This window comes from Dryas octopetala, chromosome 5 (genome assembly GCF_963921425.1).
Source record: "Dryas octopetala chromosome 5, drDryOcto1.1, whole genome shotgun sequence".
NCBI classification, from domain to species: Eukaryota; Viridiplantae; Streptophyta; class Magnoliopsida; order Rosales; family Rosaceae; genus Dryas; species Dryas octopetala.
This window is the reverse complement of record NC_141370.1, coordinates 15,508,311-15,529,098: the sequence shown is the minus strand read 5'-3', so window position 1 is coordinate 15,529,098 and position 20,788 is coordinate 15,508,311. Positions and strand designations below refer to the sequence as shown.

The following is a 20,788-nucleotide window of genomic DNA, read 5'->3' as shown; positions in this document are numbered from 1 at the left end:
CAGAGCCAACTATAAGGCTCACAGTAGCAAACACTACACACCATGGGGTCACCCAAGAAGGAAACCAGACAGGGCAAAAGATGAGAGTCAGACAGCAATGAGTTAATTGCAGCAGTAACACTCTAATCAACCCTGCAACATACACATGAGCGGGTTTGCAAGCCTAACAAACCAAGCCACAACAAGTGGGAGCTTTGTTAGCTAAAAGAGCTTGGCTTGTGACTAGGCTCGGCCAGTGAGGCTTAAAAAGCTCTCATGCCACAGATGCAGCTCACAGGGTGCTTAGTTCATTTGCAGTCCTACACTAACATCACTTCAGCAGCAACAAGAATCGATTGTAGCAAACATGCACCAACATTACAAAACACATTGTTCATTAAGCACAAGGATAAACCCGTGCACTATGATAACAGAACACATTGCTCATCAGACCCTAATGCTAAATCCATGTCCTTCAAAATGTGTTATGGAACATCCAAAATCTCAATGTAAAGTTTAAAAAATGAGCAATGGAGGAAGCAAGGCATACCCAAGATTACACTATAATTCAACCAAGGAAAACAACATAACTGATCATTCAATCCCTTGTGGAGCAAAAACAACAATTGCATCCTAGTGACCGTGGCACCATGGCAGCAATAATATAGACAAGTCATTCACCATACCACCATCTAAAGAACAAGCCATTGTTTCGAACAATAGAAGATTAATGTATGAGTTCAATAATCCATAAAAGACACGCCATGATAAGTTTTTGGCATTTTGCTACTCAATGCATCAAGTGCAAGCACATTGCAACTATCAGCCTTTAACTACTAATAACACACCAGCAATTGGTTCTCTCCTAATGGTGGAAAAACCTGAAATTTTCTTTTTCAACAAGTCACATAACCTCCATCTCTCAATGTAAACAAGTAAAGATTCATTAAAGAATGAACAAAGTGAAAGAGCACACAAATTATTGCAATAAGAACAATGAAGTAATGAACAGCGCCAGGGGCAATTGTTAGGCTACAAAACACAACTTGTTTTGTAGCAAATACTAGTATTCAACTTCCATGCCAAAGACATGGAGTACCACCAAAGATGAAGATATCTAATTCAACTACCCCTAAAAGAGGACAATTCAATATCATCAACCCATCAATCCAATTAATCAAATCTTGATACAGGAGAGGATCACACTTGAAAATAAAATTAAGAGCACCAATTACTCCAATTAAGTCACAACAGATGAAGACATCTAATTCAACTTCCACTGAAAAACAACATCATCATTCATCAACCCACCACATTAACCAAATATAAATGCAGTCGACATCATAAATTCACACTTGGAAATAAAAGCTGCTCAATTAGAAACTTATCCGAGAGTCACCGATAACAAGATAAGAGAAAGGATTAAAATAGTGCCTAATTCTATAGCCGAACCACCACATATGTATGTAAAAAGGGAAAACTTGCTTGCCAAACAGTGGCTCATCGATCACAAAAATCAAAACCCTTTTGCCCAAACACAATGTGTATATCCCACCAAGCCCAAAAAGAGAACCAAATACTAAAGATTAATGATTTAACAAAAAGATAAAATTTAGTTTTAAAAAAAGAGAATATTTACTAGTACTCTCTTTATTTCTTTCCTTCAAGCAGCTCCACTACGACACTCCTTAGCAAAGTGCCCAGGCTCCCCACAGTTGTAACAGCCACTGCCACCGCCACCTGACCCAGAATTGAACCCATATCTTCCGCCACCGCCACCGCCTCCGCCTCTGCAATCCCTCGCCATGTGGCCAAACTCACCACAGTTATAACAAGGACCGCCACCACCGCCGCTACCACCGCCGCCACCAGAGCCTCCGTTATTGCATTCCCTCGCTAAATGCCCTAACTCGCCGCACCTGTAGCAACCACCTCCGCCACCGGCACCACCGCCACCGCCAGAACCGCCGCCATTCCCATTAGGGCAAGCCCTCGCCACGTGGCCAAACTGACCGCAAGTAAAACAACTACCGCCACCGCCACCGCCACCGCCACCATTGCCGCCGCGATTGCAATCCCTAGCCATATGCCCCGGCTCTCCGCAATTGTAACACTCACCGGCACCGCCTCCGCCTCCGCCTCCGTTCCTTCGATCACCCCCTCTCCAGCCGCCGCCAAATCCAGAACCACCGCCGCCGCCGCCGCGACCACCGGACCGGCCAAAGCTGCTCTCCTTCCGGTTGCCCTGCAAGGCCGCGCCGTTAGGGCCGGTGACGTCGACGGCCTTGGTCTTACCGCCTTCAGAGACAGCAATTAGGAACTCGACGGACTCGTCCTCCGCCACGCTACGGAAGCCGTCGGATCGGATCGACGATTGGTGGACAAAGAGATCCTCGCCACCAACGTCAGGGGTGATGAAGCCGTAACCCTTCGCATCGTTGAACCACCGCACCTTCCCTGTCGACCTCTCCTCAGCCATGGTTGAAACCCTTGGAGAGAGAATGAGAGAATTCTTTGTTGTTTGCTTTATGCGAGGATTAGTGAGAGAGAATGTTTATATAGGGAGAGAGAGAGAGTAGTGTGTATCAGTGACAGGCAAGACAACGAAGGGATCTAATTAGAGATTAAAAAAATAATTAGTATATAAACAGAACCCTAAGACAACCCTAATCCGTCTCCGGCCCTTTTCTAATTCCCCTTGGGCTTTTCCTATTCCTACACGTTTTTTAGTGCTTGGTTGGATTGGATCTGCTACTCCTCGGTACATCCTAAGAAACCCTACACCCCCCTTTTTCTTTTGTTTAATTTTCACTACAAATAAAAAATAATGGGAGGCGATTTTCACACTCCTCTTTTCTCTGTTTGCACTTCATTTTTTTTAATATATTTTGTATATTTTTATTATATATTTTTCCAAATCTACCTTTTATAACTGTTGAATTTTTATTTTAATTATATTTCAGTGATAATTATTTTTCCTAAATTCTCTCGTCATTCTTAAAAAAATAAAAATAAGCAATTTTCTCTCCCCTCGTTGTATCTTCTTCATATTGCATCTCTTTGCCTTCTAAGCCATTTTTTTTTTTGTGAACTAGTCTTGTTCGTGCTTTCAATCATCATTCTATACTTTTATTAGGAAAATATTTAGCTTGTCATTTTTCTTTTTTCGTTTTCTTCATGAGAGTCATGATTTATGTGAACCTGAGAATTAGTAGGACCCGCATATTCTCGTGGGCCAACCATTAACACATTTGACAAAAAAAAAAACCATTAACACACAAGGAGTCTTTATCTTGCAAGAAAGTCAAAACCCTGGAAAATAGAACACCAATTTCGACAACAATTCTGTAATTCTTCAGAACGAATCATTATGTCATATATGGTTGGAAAAATACGGATGTTAGCTTTGCAGGGAAGTCTTATACGTGCTTCTATCCTTTCATTAGGAAAATATTTAGCTTGTCATATTTTTTTTTCATTTTCTTCATGAAGGTCATGATTTATGTATCTTCTTCTTTTTTTTATGGTGGGTTTGTGTTATGAAATTAATTGGGGTTTTCAATTAGTCTACTCCCTCATTTTTGGGTCTTTTGACACTGCATAGCAACCACTACTAATTTGTAGCATATTTGATTTTTTTTTTTTTTTAAGAATGTCACATGTAGCTTAATAAAAAAAGGTATACTATATATCAAGAAGACGAATATAAGTGTAGTTTTTCTTTCTTTTTTAAAAATAGAGTTATGGAAAGAGATATATTATTATGACAATTTTAAAAAATTAAATGTGTAGGATTTAATGTTACATATATGACATTTTATAATTAAAAGATAAAAGATATATATGAAAAATAAATAATAAAAATATATACAAACATTTAAAAAAATAAGAAGGAATGCGAAAATCACCTCCCAAAATAATTTGTTATTTTGATTGTTGCTAACTTGCTTGTGGTTTTTTAATCAATTTTTTGTTACAAGATATATATTGACTTGCTCTCATCTTAATATGTTGTAAATTATGATTATATGCAAGTTTCTCTTTCCAGGTTGTAAGAGGTGTGATGGTTCTATGCTTTGTTATTTGATTACATGGCCGGATGGCCCTTGTTTTATAACTTTGCTAAATAATTAAGGTCCAGGACCGGTCTGAGGATTTAGGTGGCCCTGGGCGAGAAAAAAATTTGAGGCCTTTTGCTCATTCAATAACTAAAATTAATTGACCAAAAAATCAATAAGAAATTTCTAACGTGATACCCATCAATTTAGTAAGAGAAATTAAAAAAATAGAACTGATTTGAATTAATTGAAAATCTTTAAGTACACAAAAGCTGGAGTCAGTTTTAAAGATAACTAATACATGTAGCAAGATTTAGGCTGCAAGTAGCAAGCTTCTAGGCAATCTATATTCCAAATTCTCTGCTAACAAATCTTTGTTATCAAATTAGAGAGCTTCCTTACTCCTCGATATTAATTAAAGGAGGCAAAGTGTAAAGCAACTAAGAGGAATAGTCAAATGGATGAAGGAGGCCCTGGACTGTGAGACTGGGAGTGATGAAGAGGAATGAATAGTCAACAAGGAATAGTTAGAGAAAAAAAATGATTAGAGGAATAGTCAATAGATGAAGGAGGCCTACACTAAAAGTAGGAATAGTAAAAAAAAATTTGCTTTTTTTGTTTTAATTAAAAAGCCCAACTTAGAAGTTGGAGGCCCTTTGGGTGGCTGGGCCCTAGGTGGTCGCCTAGCTCGCCTACCCTCAGGGCTAGCCCTGTTAAGGTCAATTGATTTTCGGTTTTTATTAGATTGTTTGTTTTTTATTTATTGTCAGTTATCTTTAAGGTGTCATTTGTTAATATTTTTGTTGTTTTGTGTAATGAGTAGAGTGAGACTTGATTTGATAAACACAACCAGTGTAACATGAACCTAATTTGAACATTAAGCAATTGGAACCGATTATCGGATGGTAAGTCGAGCAAAAAACCCACCCCTAATTGGAGATAAAGAAGCCTGATAATGTTACAACTATTATATCTCAAATAATGAAAAGACTTAAGGCCTTCACAACTCAACATGTTCATAAAAAGGTTCATTAGGAAAAGAAAAAATTTATAATTATTTGTTAATACAATCCTACCACAAAATTTTGGACTTTTTTTGTTATTTTTTTCTGCTGCCAAATGATAGAACAAGACGTAATCACTAGACACTAGGACATAGGCGATTTGGCGTGAGTGTTTGTAGCTGTTATCAAATGCCATGTCCAGTAGTGTGAACAAAAGGACGAGATCATAGTAATCATATGAACTTGGCTACTAACTAATAATTAAGCACACTTTTTTGGATTATCAGTCTCCTAAGTCCTAACTCCATATTTCTCTTTCACTCTTTTAATATTGTCATTTTATATAATCAATCAAACCAATGAATTTATACTATTAAAAAAAACAATGCATCTAATGGTAGACTGGTGTGCCAAACCAGATCACAGCTATGGCATTTAATTGTAGCGTTGTTGCAATTGAGGTAGGTACATTCATCTCTCACAATCTGCATTGACGGTGCAATATCATAATATAATATATCATATTATACGACAAAAAAAAACATTAATATTACACACCCACAAATGATGATGCGCATAACGTCAAATATTACTCTAAAGTTTACATAAAATCATGAATTCTATGCTTAAATTCATCCAATTCATAATCTTGACTTGGGAATGAACAATTTTTTTTATAATACCAAAATCCTACCTATTATTCTCTTATAATTCAAAAAATACTCTTTAGTGTTGTATAATTCATTTGTAAATAATTTAGATGAACATTTTGTTCCGGACTATTTGGCATTTTGATTTAGTATATGTAAACATGCCACTGTAGAGTGTAGATACATGATATCTTTTGAACAACAAGAAGATTGAAAGCCTAAGACTATAAATTTGCTATAAGTGTCTGCAAATGCATTTCTTTTTAGTACAAAGTAGGTTTAAGGAAGGGAGGTTCCAACTCTCTGATCTTAGATGTGGGTGTAAATGCTCACTACCACTGGAATTTCAACATGAAAGTGACTATAACTCTAGCTCTACAAATGCATCATTTAGTGAACAGGAAAGTAACTATATTCTGTGGGGACCAAAAAGTTACTATAATCTACCCCACACAAAAAGAAAAGGAAGTCAAAATCTGTATGAAATAGTTGAAAAGGCTTTCCACTAGAGTGTAAAATTCGAACCTCAGAAATAAAATTCTTGTGGCCATATAATAATACAAGTGCTTTATCAAAAGGGAAAGCATATAACACAAAAATTACAAAGGCTTTACCTATCTACACACTGCAGTGGAAATCATTCAAGAATGCTTGTTTAAAGTAAAGAAGGAGATATTTGTACAAAGTGACCAGAAATTAGTAGACTTCCACATTCCATTGCTCTGCTTTCTTCAACTGCTTTTTGTAGTCTAACCAATCAATGCCTGCAAAATATATCAAACACAACATTGGTCCTTGGCATTGGAGGGCATAATTTAGAAATCCTTGAAGAAGTCCGAAGGATGCGAAGTGATACAATTTTGTCATAACATCATGTTATGTTAACAGGGACAGATAGTGAATCAGAACCGCATGTTCTCACATGATTTCACCTCATCAACAATTCTGATTCCCAGTATGACAATGAAATATTTCCCAAACAATGTAAACCAATTCTCTTACCGTCTTTAGCAGCCAATGATAACATGATGTCATCAATTCCCTTCTCCATTCCTTTGAGACCACACATGTAGACAAATGTGTTGTCTTTCTTGAGTAACTCCCATAGCTCTTCTGCATACTGAGCCATTCTGGTTTGAATGTACATCTTCTCACCCTTATCGTTGGTTTGCTCTCTGCTGACAGCGAAGTCAACCCTGAAGTTTTCGGGGGCCTTCTCTTTCATTTTCTCAAATTCCTGGATTCCACGATGAGTTCTTATTACCAAGTTGTTTAATCATATGGTTCAAGAAAAAAAAAATAGTGACTGATATGACAAGTGAAGAAACTTTTAACATGTCTCACCTCCTTGTAAAGTAGTGAGCTACTTGTAGGAACACCCAAGAAGAGCCATGCCAAACCATTAAACTACATGCCAAGGCAAACGTTGAACACTCATTAGAGGATGAGCAAATAATCAATGAACAAATAAGGCTTCATTAGCAACAATGTTAGTTTTCTTGGTTCTGCCATGTTTGGAATTTCTGGTGGTGGTTGGCCTATAATGGTTGATCACTCACTAGATTATGCTGTTTATCAGTCAAATATGCATTTGAGGAGACTATTTTATGAGTGTTCTTTTTTTTTTTTTTCATAAAGGCATCTGCAGAACTACCACATTGTTATCTTGTTTTCAAGATTGATGGGGGATTTTCTGATTTTCTTTGTATATGCTGTGAGCTGAGTTTTTCATGTCAGAAAAGTTAATCTCTGAAGAAAAAACCAAGCAAGTACTGTTGTTTACCTTGTAGTCTTCATGCTTCTCAAAGAACATCTTCCACAAGAATGATCTAAAAGGAGCAATTCCAGTTCCAGTTGCAAGCTGCATTAATAAAGAAATCCAGTAAACTGGTACTATTCGCAGAGGGTTAATTAAACATGTGATTGGACAGTTTTCTTCTTGAATAATATGGCAATAATTTATACCATGACGATGGTTGCATTAGGATCTTTTGGCATAAGCATTTCCTTCCCAACTGGTCCTGTCATCTTCACATCACTCCCTGGCTTCAAGTCACCTGAAATAGAGAAAATTTATACCAACATGCACTGGCCTGCCTATTCCAAATACTAGATTACTAATTGTTTCTCAGTAGACACAAAACAGTATGACTATGAGTCTATGACAGCCTTAGCTTATTCTTAATTAAAGTGCCAATGAAATATTTTCATAGAACTAGAGAGATCTGTGTCCTTACACAAAAAGTTTGAACAGACTCCTTTAACAACTTCTCCTTGGTCATTGGTATACACAAGCCGTTTCACACACAGAGAAACCTGAATGGAGGCAATCAGACCAAACCACCAATTTTACTTAACCAAGAAAAAATGGGTAGCAATGAAATATGTTTACTAATTGGCTAAAATTGCAACATAGTATGGTAAAACATGCCAGCAGATTCATGATATTTTGATAGTTAACATGAGCAGAAAACCCAATTGATCATACACAATTTTAATAAAAAAACTCACAGTTTTGGAGTCCCCAAAGTCACCAAGGGCACTACTGGCAATTGAGTACAATCTCAGCTTGTGAGGCTTCCCATTCTTGTCAATTCCATCTGGAATTACTCCAACAGACTGCCCTTCTCTGTAGGGAACCTCTCCTAAGCCACCCAACAAAATTAAGCAGTAAGCTCAATGAGGTCAACCAATTATACATCTCAAAAAAGATTAAGACTTGATCATCATACCCTCAGTGCTGAAGACCATGTGCCAGGTTTCTCCAGGAGCATCATCACCAGTGATCTTAGTATTGAGAAGGACTTTGCCAGTGTAAGGATTTTTGGGCTTGAATTTGTTAACAACCACACCTTCGTCTTGCTTCTTGGATTCCTTCACAACCTTAGTAGCAGGAGCCTCAGTGGTGACCTGGGCTCTGATGGAAACCACTCTCCCACTAGCAGAAGCATCTCTGTAGTACAAAGGAACCTGAAAAACCATAACCCCATTTCATATTATCCACGCAAAAAACACCGTGAAAGTGATAATGTAACCCAAATAACCATTAAACAGGACTGAAATTTCTTACCTTTTTAAGGGTGATTCTCTCAGGTGAGATTATAGAGGTCCTGGTGGAGAGAGATGAAGACTTGGTGGATGGGAATGAAACAGCAGCAGTCACTGCTGCAGCCATGTTTGTGTTAATGCTGAAGAAGAAGAAGAGAAAGAGAAAGAGAAGCAAGGTGTGATGTTTTATGGGGTGGTGAATGAGTATGAGAAATTGTGGTGAGGGGATTTTTTTTTTTTCTTTTTTGGTTGGTAGTTTGGTACTGGATTATAGATTGGTGGTAGAGATTGAAAGCCCAATGCAGTGGCAGATGTGAGGATAAGTCTTTTGTATAATGTATGACTCTCACACCATCTTCAGGACACTATCCTAGTTTGATTTTTTGATTCACAAACAGTGCAATTTGCAAATGTGCAATACCCAAAAAGTTTAGTTGAAGAGAGTATAGACAGAGACCTCCCCTGAAAGATGATAGTGACTTTGGTCACATACAAATACAAGCGTATTGCTACATACTTAAGCAGTCAATACAAATTGCAAACTTTACCAAATAATCAATTTTCATGCATGGTCTACTTTGTAGTCCTTATTGTTAAAATGTTTACAATTTTGATTCTTTTGAAATGTGAAATAACTTATTCACCACTAGTTTAAATGGTGAATGAGCTTAAGGTTGAGATGCGTCAAGTCCATCAAGATGTTGTCCCAAAAATTATCTGGAAAATTGTTTTAAGCATCATCTCAACTATTATTTTAAATTTTTAATCAAGGCATTAAATTTTGAATTTGGAGGATTCAAAAGTTAAAACTATGAAAATTTCGATTTCGTTGGAAATTTAGACAAACAATTGAAATTTTTAACAAAATTTCTACAATTTTGATTGGGTAATATTTCAAAACTTCAAAAAAATGAAAATTTTTACCATAAGAAGGCCACTATCATTTTGACCTGTATTAAAAAAATAAAATGCTTGAACTTATTAGGGCCACAAATTTATGCTGGGCTAACTGGAGTCGGGTAATATCCGTTCTGAGCCTGGCCCAAAGTGGCCCATAAGCATGTATTAACGCGGGAAGGATAAACGGTGAGGGCTTTATTCACGGCGAAACACAAGAGACGCGTTTGAAACTAATTTTTAAACTTTGAATTGATCATCTCTCTCATCAAGAAAATGTTTGAATTCTGAATTAAATCAGTCATTAGAATCTGTTTGATCTTATTTCCTTCCATCCATGGCAGACGTGGACATAGTGGATGAAATGTTGGGCAGGCCGATGAAGCTAGCCGACAAGTCAGAAAGGCTGCGAGCAAAGCCATTGTGAAATCCAAGTGGGACCAAAAGTCCATTTTCCAGATCATACTCAAGTCCGAAAAGCTGGCGGGGATTCTCACCGAAACGGGTCACGCCATCTCCACGTCTCAACTCTGGTTCATCGGCTATGAGCGCCCAATAGGTCGGTTCGTCGGAGACACCGAACAAGTCCTCGAGAAAGCTCTGCTCTTGTTGCAAAAATGTCCTCGGTACGGGAAGTTGATTATTGAGGACGTACGGAGGAGTCGGACACTTGTTGAAACTAATCAAAGAGGGTACAATGGAAGGCCGAGAAAGCTCTATCAGGGCCCTTGGGTTGCTGGGACGTAACAGGGAAATAATGGAACACCAAGAGGTCTTGTGCCAAGTGTTTGCGAAAATCCTCAAAGAAGGTCCAATGAAACTTCAAGCTATGGTGGCTTGGGCGGTGTCGGAGCTCGCAGCTCATTACCCCAAATGCCAAGATGTTTTAGCACAACACAATGGAATTCGCTTGCTTGTCACCCATTTTGCTCTTGCATGCCAAAGTGTTCAAGAGCATGGCCACTCTAGCCTTGCTTTCGAGGTTTCAAAATCCAAGACAACTGGAAACAGCAATACAAAGCAAAAACATCAGCACCAACAATCACACCTAGCCACCGAGGATAAGATGAGAGAAATGTCAGCACGAGCCCTTTGGCACCTAGCCAAGGGGAACTCACCCATTTGCCGTAGCATTGTGGAATCAGGAGCATTGTTATGTTTGGCAGTGCTCCTCGAAAAGGGTCCCGAAGATGTTCAACATTATTCGGCCATGGCATTAATGGAGATCACAGCCGTGGCAGAGAAAGATGATCTAGTCTGAAGTATAGATCATTTGGTAGTTTGCATTTTGTTAGGAAATTGAAGACACTTTTAACTTCAGCTTTATGTTATTGCAATGCACATGCCAAACAATGACAATGTTTCAAGATTTTGCTTAGAGATGTGTTTAATAGCGCAAGATTAGCAACTGGAACATGCTGCGCTCCTCGAAATCAAGAGCATTGTTATGCTTCGTTTTCCTTTGCAGTTTGTTTATTTATTTCTGTGGAATCTCATGCATTATTAGTAACTATTGGAACAAAAAATCACCGCGACACATGGCAATTTTTTTGTCATTTGGAGAACAATGACTCAATCAAAAGTCATGTGTCATTTAAATTTCAGAAATATTTATTGATAACCTATCTTGATAAGAAGTCAATTTCATGATAATTACATTTTAATAATGTTTTATTTATTAACAATGAGATAAATAGGAATTATGGCATTTGGGAGTCATTATTATTAATTAATGATAATTATTTAACATTTATTTCTTAACCTTTGATTTTTGGAAATTAAGAGAATAATGAAGGAATTAAATAAAGAAGTAAATGCACGTGGAAAAAAAATCTCTTCAGGAGAAGACAAGTCTCCACCGAAAATGCCATCCAACAAATCCCACCATCTTTTTTTGGTAAAAGGCCAGGCTAAAGCCCAAAGAACACAACAAACTAGCCCTTAACTAAACGGGGTCTCCCAAGATCCAGACCATCAGCCAACACCAGACTAGCAATGGAGGGAACAAATCCCACCATCTTAGAGGACAAGAAAAGTGGAGAAAAACCATGAAATTAGTTGAATGAGACTATTATAAAGTCTCACGAAGGCCTCTCTATCTCTTATGAACAAGTGACAAGTAAAAAAACTCCTACATCGACTATGAACCCTTTTTGATGATCGCAGACCAGAATCTGAATCCAATATATGGCGGATGTTGTGATGTTGAACCAAATGTTGGGCAGGCCGATCAAACTAGGCGACCAAGTCGCAAAGGCCGCGAGCAAAGCCAAAGTGAAATCCAAAAAGTACAAGGAGTTGATCGTGGAGATCAAATCCAAGTCCGAAAACCTGGCGGGGCTTCTCCGCCAAGCGGGTCCCGCCATCTCCAAACTTTACTTGGTCGGCTACGATCGCCCAATACATCGGATCATCCACGAAACCGAACAATCCCTCGAGAGAACTCTGTCGTTGCTGCTCAAATGTGGAGCCAATTGCATCAAACGCGCCTTCACTATCATCCCCATCCCCATGTGTGCTTTCCTCAAATACTCGAGGTGTATAGAAAATTCCGTTGCAGACGTCATGTGGCTGATCCATGTCTCGGCCGGCGAGTGTTTGTGGTTGCCTCCAATTGCTGCCAACGAGCCAATTTTGTGTTTCATATGGGAAAAGATTAATGGTGTTATTACGGGTGGTTTGGGTCGATCTGAATCGGCAGCTTGCCTGGCTCAGCTTGCCCGGGATAATGATCGGTACTCGGACTTGATTGTTCGGGAAGGTGGCGTGGGACCCTTATTGAAATTGTTGGAAGAGGGTACAATGGAAGGCCAAGGAAACGCTGCCAGGACCCTTGGCTTGCTGGGACGTGACCCCGAAAGCGTCCAACACATGATCCATGCCGGCTTGTGCCAGGTGTTTGCGAAAATCCTCAAAGAAGGTCCAATGAAAGTTCAGGTTATGGTGGCTTGGGCGGTGTCGCAGCTCGTGACTCATTACCCCAAATGCCAAGATGCCTTTGCGCAGCACAATGTAATTCGCTTGCTTGCCACCCATCTTGCTCTTGCATGCCAAAGCGTTTCTATCCACATCTCAAAATCAAAGACAACTGGAAACAGCAATGCAAAGCCAAAACATCAGCACCAACAATTCCACCATAATCTTTCGTGGACTGGGGAGTTGGAAGACCCTGAGGCCGAGATGAGAACATCGTCAGCAAGAGCCCTTTGGCACCTAGCCAAGGGGAACTCGCCCATTTGCCGTAGCATTGCGGAATCAGGAGCCTTGTTATGTTTTGCAGTGCTCCTCGAAAAGGGTCATGAAGGTGTTCAATGGTATTCGGCCCTGGCATTAATGGAGATCACGGCAGTGGCAGAGAAAGATGCGGAATTGAGAAGATGTGCTTTCAGGCCTAATTCCCCTGCTTGGAAATCTGTTGTTGATCAATTACTAAAGATCATTGACAAGGCAGATTCGGACCTACTGGTCCCATGTATCCGAGCTATTGGGAATTTGGCAATGACATTTCCTGCAACAGAGACAAGGATGATTGACAAATTGGTTTGGCTTCTCAACGAAAGAGATCTTGAGGTTAGCATGGAAGCTTGCATTGCCCTCACAAAATTTGCTTGTACAGACAACTATTTTCACATTCACCATTCCAATGCAATAATAAGTGCAGGAGGTGCCAAGCACTTGATGCATATTGTGTATTGTTGGGAACAATTTACTCAGATTCCTGCGCTGGGTCTCATGTGCTACATTGCACTGCATATGTCGGACAACTTAGAACTTCACCCGGCTGAGGTGCTCACCATGCTTGAATGGGCATCCGAGCAATCTTATATGACCAAAGATGAAACACTTGCCACATTGCTACAAGAGGCTAAAAGTAGGTTGAATCCTGATAAATATAGGGCTCAAGGGGATGCTGATGATGCAATTGCTTCATTCACACGGCAGCAGAGTGCTTTCCCATTCCTTAAAAAGAAGAAGGAAAAAGTTCATCCTTTTGTTTATGGTTTACCATTCTCATGGGGTGTACATTTTATGTAATTTATAACTTTTTCAGTCAAATGAATTTTTGTTTTCCCTTGCAGCCTGTTTTTTGATTTCTATGAATTGAAATACCTGGTGTTTAATTTTACTCCCTTATGCAGGAAATTAGTAACTATAAATCAAACATATATATCACTTGATAGTTAACATTTTGCTATCCAAATAAATCAAACTTTTAAGTTGTAGCATTTTATAAATCAAACATATTGAAGACCCCAAATTTTATAGACTTATTTTATAATTATATATATGTTGTGTTACGCTTAAGTAATGTAAATGAATGTTTGAGGGCCCCATTTTTATAGTTCGTCTTGAGTCTCTAAAATCTCATGACCGACCCTGGATGTGGGTTGAAGGTTCACCACCATTGAGACTACAAACGTTTACAATTGTGAGTTCCTATGCCCTACCATCCTTTGGATAGATAGAAGGGATGGTAGAAGGTTCATATGGGGAACAAAGTTCATGTGAATTTCACACTCGTGTCAATAATGACAATGCTTAATGCCTACTCGAACCTAAACAATTGTTTTCCTTTCTAGTAGAAAATTTTCTTTGAGACAGACATACAGGCTCTATGTATCTCTTTGATCACGTTTCTTTTTCATCATACGACTAGCTATATTTGTTCTAAAATAGTTGAAAAGTAATTTTAGGCTTTTTAGCTAATCAATTGTAAAATTTCACTTCAACAATATTCTCTATATTAGCTAATCTTAAAAATATTTTATTATTTTTTTAATTATAAAAAAGTTTCTAATACCCAAAAAATAGCAACAAAGGCAAAACAATGTAATTTTTTAATGTGAAATAGAGGTTTAGCTAATAGCTATCTTCTCTCTCATTTTAGCTAGAGCCTACAGTTGAGTGACAAAAAAGTAAAAGCCAAAATAGCTAATTAGATAGAGAAGCTGTTGAAGTGAATTTTTGTTTGTATCAATTGACCTTATTTGTTTGTATTATTTCCATGTATTATTAATTTGATTTCTTCAAATAAATCAAGATTTATTCAACCTGGTGAAGGTGAAATTAATTTTGGTTTACATTTCTCCATTCTTATCTTTTCTTAGCAAGTCTTGTGGGTATAATTTCGTTATAATCTATACTTTCAATAGATATAAAACAATATCAAAGGTCCAAGTCTTAAGCACATTAAATCTCAATAAATGTTTGTGTAATTAAACTTTTTTTTTTCCTGATAATAATTTCATATTAGACCCTCAAGTATGAGAGCCATGACTCATGAGCTGACTGGGCTTCCTGCATTCTTATTGGGCTGGATTCACAATAGGCCCACAAGAATATTTCGTTCTGGGCCTGGTCTAGTGTGGCCCGTCTGTTAACGCGGGACAAAACGGTGAGAGCCTGGCAACGGACAATAAACCGTTGGCTTTTTCCGCGGATTCGCGGCGAAGCACAAGAGGCGCGTTTGAATTCATCATCTCTCTTCCCCCTGTCTCTCTCTCTCTCTCTGCTTATCTCATTGAGAAGTCAGAAATCAAACCCTAGATGGCCGTGAATGGCCGAATTTCTTCAAATCGTTCGAGTTCTCCGAATCACTGTGTGAGTTCTAAATCGGAATTCTGAAATGTGATATATTGTTCCACTCGGTCTCTTCTGAAATCATGCATGTGCTTCGCTCTTGTTTCTATGCTCTTTGCGATTCGCAATGTCGTAGTTGATTGGTTGCGCATGTGGTTTTTAGCTGAAATTTTTTTTTTTTCTGATTATTGGTTCGTGGAGATTGTGAATTGATAATCAAGTTGAGGACCGATTAAAGAACTTAACATTGCCTATTTTATTTTATTTTTCTCTTTTTTTTTTTCTTCTATTGTTTAAATGTGTGAAATGGACACAACACAATCGCTCGGTGTTTCTCGAATATCGGTCCACTATCCTGTTATGGTGGATTTGAAGAAAATTCTTCGGTTGCGGTCTCATCTTTAGTTGTTATTCAGTTGTTAAATCCTTTCAGTATGTTTCTATACTATTTATCAATTTGACTTAACTAGAAGGGATTGCTTTCTGTTTGTTTGAAACCAAACCACATTTTCAATTGAAGCAATGAGGTTTTAGAAACTTTTTACAATTTAGATGTGTGCAATGTCATCATTGTAGCCTTTGGCTCTGAGACATATCACACTCCCTAGTCCCTTTGTAGTTTATATGAGTGTTGAATGAAGGCTTTGGTCAATTTGTGCATACGACTGAGACATACAATTTAGAAATCAGATGAGCACTGAGTTTCTGTCTGAACTTGTGGGTCTGGAAACCCATTGTATGTATACTGGATGGAGAAGATTTCTGTAGTTTGTAAGAGATGTATCTGCATAATGCCCCTAAATAATTTAGAAATCATATGAACACTGAGTTTCTGTCTGTACTAGTGAGGCTGGAAACCCCAAATACAAATCTAATTTGTGATTTGAAATGCTTAACCATGGTCTGTTAAAAATTCCAAATCACCCTTGAGGATTGATGCTGCATCACTGCACCTGCTTAGTTAACCCTAAAAAGTGTATAATTGCATATCTATACATCAGATTGTGATGTCATGTAAATATGTTATGTGGCAATGCTTCTTAGAGAAGAAACTCTGAATAAAACTGCCCTCCTTATATGTCATATGTATTAGTTCTACCTGTGTTAATTTGTATCAAATAGATGTTAGAAGATCCTATAAAAGAAATAGATGGTAGAATGAACATTGGGTTAACCAAATTATGCGTTGATACAGTTTGAGAATGAGTAGCCAATTTCTTTAAAGTTCAAAGTTTTGGTATCAGTATTTGACTCTCTTATTATGAGTCAATTGGGAATCACCTTTCCTTACTTTGTACTGAAATGTTATCAAATTAGAATTTGATTAGTTAGCATATTCTGCTCTCTTTCATCCATCCTTGTCTTTGTCCCAAATGATGGGATCAGCCACATGCATTCTACTTTTCTACTATATGCTGTTCCTCATAATCAAATCTGATGTTGGTACCACATTCGAATTTCTGATAAATTTTGAGATTTAGAGATAGTTGAGTTTATTTCAATTTGCTGCAATTTTCTTAATTGTGATTGTGAATTCAAACAGCTGCAGAGTTTTTTACAAGGAGATTGACTCTTCAACATGGTTAAGTTGATGTAGTTTGACGTCCATTATTCCTTGACCTACCTACCAAAGTGGTAAGTTCTTGAGCATTGACTTCAGGTTTTTATTTTTAATTACATTTCTTTTTCAACTTTTTAGTTGAAGAATAATTATCCTTCAGGGCCTCGTCCTTATTGCTTCATAAATGAGAAAGCCTGTATTTTTTGATGTGGGATTTCATTAGCACACTTTGGGCCAATACTGAATTGCCTATATTAATTTTTTTTTTCTGGACTGCTATCTTATATTAAATTCGTGAATGTTCAGTTCACACATGTTGGGAGGATTTGAAAACAAGTGGTCTTCATTTATTTGTTGTCCAATTAGAAAATTGCTCAAATGATTTTTGACTTTTTCCATATAAAACTTTCAGTATGCAGTGTGGCATTGAATCGACTCTTCAAACTAGGCCAGGGTACATTTCTATTTTTCTAAATGATTCACATTGAAATGTTAGTATGCACATATTTGGCTACTCCACTTGCGTAGGGCTTCATTATTGTAGGGAGCTTTGTCCTGGTGGTTGTCTTACTGACATTATCTGATGACTAGAGGAAAATCCTCGTCAGCTACTACTTATATAGTTACCCAAACAAAAGCTAGTGCTTATTTAAGATTCCTGATGGTGGTTGATTTACTGACAGTTGCACTACTGAATAATTGGACCATGGACCGTGTTAGTTGACATGATTTTGTGGCAAAAATATTGAAACATCATAGGAGTTGGAAACTTTGATTAGTTGTAGCCTTGCTGGTTAAATAAATAAGATCATGAATCTGCAATCTGAGCACTCATAATGGAAACTCATCAATTGACTTAGCTTTGCAAATCTGTTGTTGATCAATTACTACAGATCATTGAGAAAGCAGATTCAGATTCAGACCTCCCGTTCCCAAGTATCAAAGGTTTTGGGAATTTGGCAAGGACATTTTGGGAACCGGAGACTAGGATGATTGGCCCATTGGTGTGTTTGAAAACTTCCAAGTCATAGTTTAAGATTTTCTCCCATGTCAACTATGAACCAGGTCAATACCATACTAGCTATCCATTCTTAAGACGTCATTAGGATTTATTCAGTACATTTTCACTTATTCAGTACATCTTTTCCCATCTTATCTCCAAGCTATTCTATATAAGCTAAGTTGTCAGAAAATCTTCAGATAATGTGAATAACAACCATCTTTAGCATTATAATCAATTTTAGACATTCCAAAACCAGAAAATGTTTGCGTTCACTTTGAGATGAAAACTACTAAAACAAATAATAGATAGGGAAAATTACCTGATATATCAAGAATCCAAACTTATCATAACCCACATTTTGGCCTGGACACCAACTATTTACTTTAGAAACAGTAACAAATGGGTGTATATGGGTAGGAAATCGAAGACATAAAAAGAAGCGAGGTTTCATTTGACTGAGAAAGTTGTAAATTACATAGTATGTACACTCCTTGAGAATGATAAAACAGAAACAAAAGAATGGAATTTTTCTTTTTTCTAGGAACATGAAACCACTCTGCCTTGTAATTGAATCAATGGTATCCTCTTGACCCCCTGGACTGATAAAGATCCAACCTACTTTTTGCCTCTTGTAACAGTGTGTCCAGTGTTTCATCTTGGGTCATATAAGACTGCTTGGATGCCCATTCAAGCACAGTGAGCACCTCAGCCTGCGCAAGTTCTTCACTGTCTGGTACATGCAGTGCAATGTAGCACATGAGAACCAATGCAGAAATCTGAACAATTTGTTCCCCAAAATACACAAGCTGGATTAAGTGCTTAGCACCTCCAGCACTTATGATTGCCTTGGAATGGTCAAGGTGAAGATAGTTATCTGAACAGGCAAATCTGGTGAGGGCAATGCAAGCCTCCCTGGTAACCTCAGCTTCTCTTTCATCGAGAAGTCGCACCAATGGGCCAATCATCCTTGTCTCCGTGGCTCGAAATGTCCTTGCCAAATTCCCAATAGCTTTGATACATGGGATGAGGAGGTCTGAATCTGAATCTGCCTTCTCAATGATCTTTAGTAATTGATCAACAACAGATTTGCAAGCTGGGGAATTAGGCTTGAAGGCAGATCTTCTCAACTCAGCATCTTTCTCTGCCACTGATGTTATCTCCATCAATGCCATGGCAGAATTCTTTTGAACATCTTCAGGGCCCTTTTCCAGTAGCACAGCAAAACACAACAGCGCTCTTGATTCTGTGATGCTCCGGCAAATGGGTGAGTTCCCCTTGGCTAGGTGCCAAAGTGCTCTGGCTGCTTGTGCTTTCATCTTGGCCTTGGTGGCAGGGTCTTCCAATTCCCTCCCCTTAATGGTAGTCCCTGACAGATTTTGATGATGGTGAGAATGGGATTGTTGGTGCTGAGGAGTTTGCTTTGCATTGCTATTGCTGTTGCTCTTGGCACCGTTGGTTTGACTTGCACCATTAACTGGTTGTTGGGGAGGTTTGCACCCGCCCTGCATTGCCATGGTACTAGTAACCACATTGAGCATCTGACTCGGCATTCGATTTCCCAAGGGATGAGGAATGTTGCTGTAATTCTGCTTGTCATCCTCATCAGTTGCCTTGTTCACGATATTGGCATTTGAATTGTTGCTAGCTACCACAACCGCATGGATCGATGTGGCTTTGTTGAAAGAAATGGTGTACTTACTATGCTCCTGAACAGTTTCGAATGCAAGATGGCTAACGAGCAAGCGAATTATGTTGTTCTGAGCAAAAAGATCTTGGCATTTGGGGTAATGAGCTGCGAGCTCCGACACTGCCCACGCTACCATAGCCTGAACCTTCATGGGACCTTCTTTGAGGATTTTCGCAAACACCGAACACACACCCGCATGGATCATGTGTTCGACGCTTTCCGGGTCACGTCCCAGCAAGCCAAGTGCCTCAGCAGCGCTCTCTTGGCCTTCGGTTCGACCCTCTTTGATTAATTTCAACAAGGGTCCGACTCCACCTTCCTCAATAATCAGCTTCCCGTAGCGGTCATTGTCCCGGGCAAGCGAAACCAGTGAAGCAGCCGCATCAGATCGATCTTCAAGCGAACCCGTATGAAGAATAGCAATCTGCTCCCAAATGAGACACAGAATTGGCTCGTTTGCAGCAATCGGAGGCAGCCCCAAGTAGCCGTCTTCGCGGTTATCGGCGGAGGCGGAGACCCGGAGCAGCCACGAGAGGTCCCCGATCGAGTTCTCGAGCTGCGACGACATTTTGCGGAATTGGGCTGCGGGGATGATGGTGAAGACCCGCTTCATGATGCCATTGGCGCGGCATTTCAGCACCAGGGACAAGGCTTTTTCCAGGACTTGTTCGGTGTCGTCGATGATCCGACGTGTGGGGCGCTCGTAGAGGTCGGAGCTGGCTCGAGCCGCCTGACGGAGGAGGCCCGCCAGCTTTTCGGTCTTGGATTTGAGCTCCAAGCACTCCTGCTTCGACGAACTGGCCTCGTCCGCTGCCTTGGTCACTTGGTCCGCCAGCTGGATCGGCTTTGCCAAGATTTGCTTCACTATGTCCGCCATGGCCTGCACGGCAGACCAAGACCAAACTGTTTGATGGAGACTTGGGGTGTGTTCGACTGCAGAAATGAGATCAAGAGCGACAGAGGGTCGTCTTCCTTTTGCTCTTTGCAGTCTTATCTTGGCCTTGATAGACGGAGAAGAGAAGGAGGCAAGTGGGTTTTGGTTGAAACTTCAAAGGGGTGAGCTGGAGATATGAAATTGCTAATGTCCTAAATGGGTCTCAGGTCCGACCTTTCAAGTTGGGTGCTTTGGATTTGTGCTACAGTGTGTATGCATGCATACAGGTGTATGGAATAGTCTGAAGTCGACGAGTTCTACAAGGTAAAGGTCAGGTCAAACGCGTTTTTCATGTTATATAAAATAACCCAATTTGCTTTGCTTTGCCTATTTGGAATGGTTTGCTCTCTTTTTATTTTCTCTTTTTGCTCTCTCTCTCTCTCTCTC

The 20,788-nt window shown here is 39.1% G+C and overlaps 4 protein-coding genes across 4 annotated transcripts; 1 reads left to right on the top strand and 3 right to left on the bottom strand.

The window, feature by feature from the left end:
• Positions 1–1,334: 1,334 nt before the first annotated feature.
• CSDP1 (cold shock domain protein 1) lies at positions 1,335–2,489 on the bottom strand. Its single transcript, XM_086244305.1, has one exon. It carries the CDS (start codon positions 2,456–2,458, stop codon positions 1,643–1,645), a length of 816 nt encoding a protein of 271 aa, XP_086100431.1. The 5' UTR covers positions 2,459–2,489; the 3' UTR covers positions 1,335–1,642.
• A 3,679-nt stretch (positions 2,490–6,168) lies between these two features.
• Positions 6,169–8,949, bottom strand: FNR1 (ferredoxin-NADP[+]-oxidoreductase 1). The gene is made up of 9 exons (XM_086244306.1): positions 8,762–8,949; positions 8,424–8,661; positions 8,203–8,336; positions 7,929–8,007; positions 7,657–7,748; positions 7,475–7,552; positions 7,036–7,098; positions 6,694–6,928; positions 6,169–6,455 (listed from the first exon to the last, which is right to left on the bottom strand). The coding sequence occupies exons 1-9, from the start codon at positions 8,864–8,866 to the stop codon at positions 6,388–6,390; spliced, it is 1,092 nt and encodes a 363-aa protein (XP_086100432.1). The 5' UTR covers positions 8,867–8,949; the 3' UTR covers positions 6,169–6,387.
• Positions 8,950–11,823: 2,874 nt separating this feature from the next.
• LOC147284804 (uncharacterized) lies at positions 11,824–13,671 on the top strand. The gene has a single exon (XM_086245730.1). The coding sequence runs from the start codon at positions 11,824–11,826 to the stop codon at positions 13,669–13,671; it is 1,848 nt and encodes a 615-aa protein (XP_086101856.1).
• A 4,539-nt stretch (positions 13,672–18,210) lies between these two features.
• On the bottom strand, positions 18,211–20,700 carry ARO3 (armadillo repeat only 3). The gene has a single exon (XM_086245035.1). The coding sequence runs from the start codon at positions 20,342–20,344 to the stop codon at positions 18,353–18,355; it is 1,992 nt and encodes a 663-aa protein (XP_086101161.1). The 5' UTR covers positions 20,345–20,700; the 3' UTR covers positions 18,211–18,352.
• Between the last annotated feature and the right edge of the window lie 88 nt (positions 20,701–20,788).